The sequence below is a fragment of the Anopheles darlingi genome, chromosome 2 (genome assembly GCF_943734745.1).
Source record: "Anopheles darlingi chromosome 2, idAnoDarlMG_H_01, whole genome shotgun sequence".
Taxonomy (NCBI): domain Eukaryota; kingdom Metazoa; phylum Arthropoda; class Insecta; order Diptera; family Culicidae; genus Anopheles; species Anopheles darlingi.
In genome coordinates this window covers 61,373,557-61,381,056 of record NC_064874.1, presented here as the reverse complement: position 1 = coordinate 61,381,056, position 7,500 = coordinate 61,373,557, and the positions used below count along the sequence as shown (strand labels likewise).

General features: G+C 42.6%; 2 protein-coding genes across 9 annotated transcripts in view; both read right to left on the bottom strand.

The window, feature by feature from the left end:
- The window catches only part of LOC125960159 (insulin receptor), a 5,085-nt gene extending 2,969 nt beyond the window's left edge, over window positions 1-2,116 (bottom strand). The window contains exons 1-4 of the mRNA XM_049693386.1: window positions 1,765-2,116; window positions 359-503; window positions 183-263; window positions 1-103 (exon numbers count right to left, since the gene is read on the bottom strand). The exon at window positions 1-103 is cut by the window's left edge and continues 57 nt beyond it. Of these exons, the coding sequence (XP_049549343.1) occupies window positions 1-103; window positions 183-263; window positions 359-503; window positions 1,765-2,105 (670 nt within the window). The 5' untranslated portion in view covers window positions 2,106-2,116. The remainder of the gene's footprint in view (window positions 104-182; window positions 264-358; window positions 504-1,764) is intronic.
- A 10-nt stretch (window positions 2,117-2,126) lies between these two features.
- The window catches only part of LOC125960157 (rap guanine nucleotide exchange factor 2), a 35,301-nt gene continuing 29,927 nt past the window's right edge, over window positions 2,127-7,500 (bottom strand). For 6 of the 8 annotated variants that reach the window (XM_049693380.1, XM_049693376.1, XM_049693377.1 and 3 more), the window contains one exon: window positions 2,127-3,114. In XM_049693380.1, the coding sequence (XP_049549337.1) occupies window positions 3,035-3,114 (80 nt within the window). In that variant the 3' untranslated portion in view covers window positions 2,127-3,034. Of the gene's footprint in view, window positions 4,160-4,205; window positions 6,825-7,500 lie in introns of those variants that run through there. The other 2 variants (XM_049693384.1, XM_049693383.1) reach the window with 2 other exon arrangements.

Below are 7,500 nucleotides of genomic sequence, written 5' to 3'. Positions count from 1 at the left end.
GTTGCTCACAACCACGGCACACCTCCGCCTTGTTGCACACCGTCTTCGGTGTTTCGAAGGAGTTCATCATCTTCGTACCGTTGGCAATGGCCGTCCAGTTGATCTGTTGAAATGGAATGCGGACATAGACAGGAGAGAAGTCAATCAGCGAACCGCTACGCGAACCACGAAACCGTTGTTACCGTATCCAGATGGCACAGCAGTGGACAGTGCAGCGAGAAGACGGCACCACGTTGGATCGAGTACAAACTCTTCAGCCCAATCTGGGACACAATTTTGTGAGAAGATGCGTTAACGGTCGTCAACAGTATGGCGCAACAGAAAGTAAGCTCGCCGATCGAACGGTCCATCCGCTTACCTCGATCATGTTGGTCATGTAGTAGAACACCAGTGCGTACGGTCCAAGTAATTGCTGGCCGCGGATGATCATCAGATTCGGAAACATTTTGCGTAGTGAGACGAGATTGATGACGCGAAAGAACAGCATATGGCCCGTGACCTCTCTGGCATTTGCGATGACCGGCGACATCCAGTAAGTGATGTTGAAACAGGTAAACAATAGAAAGGGCCAGAGTATAGGAATAATACGAGAACAGCTTGAAAAGCAAAGATGTATTCCGTTCACGAAACTCACGAAGCTCACGAAGCTTAAAAGAAATTATTCAAGGAGACATCGCGTGACATCTGGTGATCAAGTTGATCGTTCGATCGAGCGCTGGTTATAGAAGTTTATTTGCCGAATGACCTATAGCACCCAAAGTCCACATTCTTTCCAATCGACAACTCCGATAACTGCAAACGATCGTCTAAGCCACACACTGAGGTGTAGTCACGGGAGGCAAATTTCTCAATATTTTCCGCAGGAAAAAAGGAAAACACACACACACACACTCGAAGGATTCGTATCGTCCCTGAGTTAGTTATAGTTTTGATAGTTAAGATTATTTCCGATTTTCATTTTCTCATTCTCAATTTGTTCGTCTAACGTGTCCAAAAGCTACAAAATACCGTTACTTATGCTGACCCATCACTACACAAATGTCACGGTACGATGGGGAGGAATCATGCTAGCTAACATACCGCTTGATATACATTTCTATATATATATATAAGATATATGGAGTCCTTCATCTGGGAATACACACTTAACGGTTACACTATCATCCCGGAGGAGGATTCGAAATGATCATCCTCATGGGAGGTCGAATGAAGTTCGCCACGGGAAAGTTACAGGTAAAGGGTGAGATAGAGATAGAAAGAGAGATTACCGTCCGCTCTTAAACTGTTTTGTCTTTGAAAGTTTTATCTTCTTGTAATGTATCACATTGATCACTTAAAACCGATCGCAACACAAGGCGGCGTGCACTTAGTAATAGCATAAGTAGAGTATAGCAGTTGAATACACATCTTTACTTCTTCGTGTCCACACGGCTTTCGCCCGACTTCAACGCGATTGTACGTAAAGTAATTACCGATCTTACAGGTGAGATGTAGAGAGATAAGTAGACGCGTACGCGTTAACACTTATAAGCAGGTGGAGCGAATATCTAAAGGTTCTTTGATTCCTTGTCCATTTTTTGTACAGTTTTGTGATCGGGTGTCGAAGGATCATTCTAGTGCCCTACGCGGTTCGACAGATATAGGCTAAGCGGAAGTAACACACTACACACGACAGCAACACTAGCTGACCACCATCTTCCTTCTTACACACTACATGGAAATCGTGATTCGTGATAATCTAACGGATGCGCACTACCTGCCTACCTCAGCTTCGTGAAGACGTATCGATCAAACTCCTCACTGGGTACGCGCTCGATCAGCACCATGTGAAAGTATCCGTTGATCACGGTACAATTTTCAATCTGTCGCAACCGGCGCAGATCGTTCCGGATGTCGACATCCGTACAGTTATCATTCTCCTCCGTATCGGACACTCCTCTCCCCACCGGGAGCTTCTTCTCTATCACGGATAACACACTGCCGTTCACCGGTTGGATCGTTTGGTTCGAAATAGTGCTAACGTTGACACCATCCACTAAAAGCTGCATGTAGCAGCACATGCCAAACAGAAGCACTGCCAAGCTACAGCAAGTCAATCGTTCCATACTGCCGAGGATCGAGCGAGCGCGAGATCACACCGGTCACACCTTCCGGACGGTACTAAGAACCCCATCTCGGTAAGGGCGTCTCGAGATCGAGATCATCAATCGAATCACCGTCACCTATCACCACACCGCGAACACAGCAATCACCGTACGATGCCGTGTTGCCTTGGCCGTCGAAAAAGGTAAAAGTATGCGTGTGTTCAACCGATCGTCGATCAACAATTATGCCTAATTGAATTATTAGCTCCAACGATCTTTCTTCCTGCGATTGCACCAGGGTACCAGGGACGATGATCAAGAGGCCAACGAAGCTGACCGATCGACAATCAACAGAGGCCAGCACACGGGAAAGGGAGGACGCGGGGACTGTATTTTCATAAAACAAATCCAAACCCTTCCCACCTTATGCTTCACCGGACCGGATCACAAGAATGGTGATCGGATTCTAAGGCAACCTAGCTTTGCTTTTCCGCTCAAAGTTCCGGGTAATTCTGCACTACGGGGACGAAGCTATTTACAGACGGTTGCGAATGTCATGTACCTTTACTACCTCGATTACTATCTACTTCAATGCAAGGCCAAACACTGTGATAGTTCGATCGGTTGCTTTACGGTTCATTGCGTTTTGAGGAGGTCCATTGCTAGGATATTTGCATTAATCAAGCCCTACGTTGCCACTGTCCTCTGTCTTAACGCCGTTTCTACACAGGATACCGTACCTTATAGTCAGGACGGCGCAGAGAGGAGACAAAGTTGCTTTGTCTCCATCTCAGAAGCTCTTAATCTTAAAAACGCGAATAATGTCTTATGAACACGTCCCCCCCTCGGGAGGTAGTCGTGTATTGCTGCTCCAGTTTGCTCCATCAGTGCTTAAAGCAAAAGCTTAGTGTTGTCTCGCTAAACCAACAAGGAAACCTAACGCAAAACACTCAAAACCGTGGTCCACGCGTTCGTGCTATGTGATTGTGGAAGGCCTGCGAGGGATACTGTCCATACGAGGAGGCACGTGCTGCAATATCAAAGAATTTATGGAAGAGGCAAAAGAGAGTTATTATAAAATGATCTACTGGTACTAGTTAGGGAAGCTTTATTCCCTTCCGTCTTATGCTGCCTACAACTAGCTACTACTTGGAAGATCCAAACTTGGAGGGCCACGCCATGATCAGTACTTTAGCGGACCATTGCCCTCTAGTGGTAGGGAAAGGTTACTGAGTATATAAATTATAAGAAAATGATGATAGTCAATCCAGAATACCGCGTTCGATACGCCTAGTCTCTGCTCTGGTTCTTCTGTGCGTAGGATTTCATTTCGTCCTACACCCCTAATAAACCTAACCTCCACCGAATGCAATGTTATAATGGTTATCAAAATGGGCGAACGAACATTATCACGTCACGCTACACACTACATCTGAGAACCATAGTCAATAGAGGAGAATTCAACGTTCAATAAACAACCAAACACACGCTAGATAAAGAGAACTACATATAAATGATTTGTGGCGCATATCGTGAGGTCGCATGTGGTAGTGGAGTCATTTGGAGGATTAAAAGTAAGAAATGGAGGCGTCTCTCTACTCCAGACAGCGAGACGAGTTCTGAGGTTCTTAGGTTCGACATACAACAACAATGCGATCGGTTATTGGTTTCTTTGGTTTACCCGTCTAGCCGGTAACGAGGCACTTTGCTTATACCCATTCCCTCTTCTTCGGCATCAGCTACAACTAGCATATTGCGAATGTCGTATACTTAGAAATCGTTAGCACACTCCCGTACACTATAGCTACGCTACTATAGCTCCTGCTATAGAGCCGAGCCATCTAAAGCCAGCACCGGGGAACGTAGTAGAAGACTGATGTCGTGATATCCTGCGAGTCAACGTCGCGCAACGATGGTTGATTACCGTGACCGGATGGCCACGAGCGCTCAAGGATGATGGTCAGAAAGCTGTCAGGTTAGCTGTATCGCAGAAGTAGTAAGCCACACAAACGGACACACACGGTCTACTTGTGTGAATCGATCGTACTCGTATTGTTTGTTTGTGTACTACAGCACTACAAAAGCAAAAGTTAGAAACAGAATGAAGATTAAAGTTGAGGTTAGCATTACGATTGGCGAGAATTTGGTAGCAGAATTATTAACAGCATCAGTACTACCGTTGGCAGCAGAGCACTTTAAGCTGAGTGGGTTAAACGGAGATGGGAGATTCGAGCATAAGTTTGCAGCATGATCTACACAGAACGTGTAATGTTTAGCAGTTTAGAGCGATTGGATATCGACGATGATTGTTCCGTTTGCCTATTTGCAGGTGATGATTGCAGGTACGGACCAAACGGTCCTTAGAAACTGATATGAATACGAAAAAATGAATAGAAAAATGTCATCAATTGAAAAGCAATAGCCACAAGATATTCAACATCGAATAAAGCAGACGCAATGTTGGAAACGTTTATGGTGAGTAACGGTGATGTGGAAAGGCGCACCATCCATGGCGCAGTATTATTATTTTCACGACATCTTCTTGTGTGGTTTTGTGCACAATATTAATTGCTGTGTACTTTAGCCGTAACATTCATTTCGTGATCATTTTTTCTTCAGCTGCTCCTATAGCGGAGTCTTAGTGGGCTTTTCATTGCTTTGAACAGAGAAACCATTTCTTGCTATGTCTATCTGAATTCATACTTTTCTTCTAGGGTAGCATTTAGCATGGTATCGCATATATTCTTTCAACTTCGCCAAAGATGATCCGGCTGACTGCTCACTGAGTAACTGAGAACCGTTTTTAAGATCGTTGCATCGAACAGCTTCGGGTAGAGAATGGATTTCTATTCATTACACATTGATGCCTGATGATGAACGATAACAACATACTTAGATTCCGTCAATTAGTAAACCCGTATCAATCCTACTGCCACAGCCCTCACGCAATCCCTGTGCCTTGTTTTCATTCCACGATAAGTTTGATCTTTATGTAATTTCTCTTTCACGATGTATTTGTTTTTGATTTTGATGTATGCACATTTACGGACACTTTACATTGATTTCATTTACTTTTTTGTCCTACAAGTGTAGATAATATTCAAAGGATTGAGTTCGTGTTCCTGAGGACAATTTTCAATTGCCTCTACTATTCTCATCACCACACGCACCTCACACGTACTAGTAGTACACGTTTCCTGTATTTTTCGATATTCTCTGTGCCACGTAAATATGTACTCTATGACATTAGCGTTAACATACAGTGTTTATTAGCTGCCTATCGAGGACTAGTTTTATCAAGCCTGACTGTGCTAGACTGTGCATTCCACATGTGTGGAAAAAGGAAATAATTGAAAAAAGAAAAAAAGGAGTATCGTCACTTACTACTCTACCAGAACAATCATGGATACACGTAAAGCTGCCCCTGACCCCTAAATCACGATATGGATCCGTTCCGATACTCTCTTGGGATATCGAACCGAAGAATCCTCTTTGATACACTCTTTTGTATAGTTCCTTCCAACTCTCGACATTAGATTACTTGCTTATAAATCATGAAACCCTCCTCTGTTTTATCATAACGAGTTGTGTCTTGGTCAGTGGTAGATTTGATTTGATTGATTGTGAATGTGTTTTACAACATACTACTCCCTTGCTATCCTCTGGATTAATACACATATAATCACGCACATACTATGTACTGTATGCATATACATGTATATATATAATGTGTATATAACTTTATGTATAGCTGTTGTAAATGCAAGTAGGAAAGCTAGAGTAGTTATCATCTGTTGTAGACCATTTCTCTATAGTTTCTGTCCCCCCCAAAAAGCACCCCTCCCCATTCGGCTGTTGGTTTCCTATCTTTGATAGTGTAAATTACTCCCATTCTAATGAGGTCTGACAATTATATGCTGTGAGGCGAACAGGCCAGAGGCCGGACAGAATAAACTTGACCTGGGCAGCGTTGGACAGATTCAGAGGGATAGTGGTTGATAATGGTATGGCTACTTTTACTAGATCATATCAAAATACGTTTCTTACTTGCTTTGCTATCGTCTTCGCTTTTGCTATTATCAGTCTTGGGATGGGAATGCATTTTCATTATTTGGGCACAAAGGTCATTCGATTATTGGATGGAGAGAAATGGGTTGACTGAACAAAGCTAAAGAAAATTGTCATTCAAATTGGCTAAATTTTAAAGTAATTTATGCAAAAGGAACTCATTTGCAGCGATATGTTAAACGAGTAAAACTTACTTAGCGGGCAATTTTTGGTCAATCTCACTAGTTGAATGTCAGGGACTCTAAAACGCAAACGCGCGAAACTCAAAATCTATCTTCAACTGTCTTGAAATGAATAGAATGGTTATACTGTAATAATTTTCCAGTATTCACAATCACTTTCCTCTCACGATCCTAAACCTGGTCGTTATATCAATTCCGATAGCAATGGTCAGGTCAGTTCAACAACAATATATACCATCAAATATTAGTTAACGATTTTACTTATCCAAGTAGCTCGCATTTATGTTTCCAAGATCAAGTTCTCTAACAATCTCTATTCTATTGAAATACCACCAAGTTGTATAATTCACTGTTAAATTCGCTGTTTACACCTTTGCAACGTTCATCCGTGCACCTTCTTACCAGGCCACTAACCGCGCAGCTTACACTTCTGTAGAAATGGTTTCCAAGCAGTCCGTTTCAACGGATTCGTTCAGCTCATCGTCCAGTTCTGCAACGATGCAACGATCGGAATCGTTCAACAGATCAATCGATCAGATGCTCCTCATTAATGGTGAGCATTATACTACACATCCAAAGAACGCATGCACGGAACCGTGGGTCCTAATCATTCACAGTCCAAATCGATGCAATACGTTCCAAATGTAGAACCAAAAGGGTGCACACCATCAACACATGCACATTGGTACTCGAGATGCAAATCCATGTAACCGAAATGCAATGCAACAACAGCAACAACATCAACTGACTGAACTTGTTGATAAATGATAAATGATACCCCAAAAATGAAACGCATGCAGACACGGTTTCAAACGCCCCGTAAACATGCACCCAACAATCACTGATATAATATAAAAAACCAAAATGATTCCAATAATGTTCACATAAATTGTACGAAAAGAAGGTCCCTATCACAATCATCACACATTCAAATGGCAAAATGAAAATCAACAATAATCCAATCGAAACGGTCATCATGCTCTTTCTCTTTCTCGCTCTATCTCGTTTCTCGGAGATGAATAGAAGAGTATTTAAAGGAAATGAAATGAAAAAAAAACCACCAAACTGAAATGTATATCCGTTACGTAACGACGTACATGAAGAGAGATAATCAGCAAAATATTAACTACGACAAACATCTACTGCAACCACACAACATAAGGGAG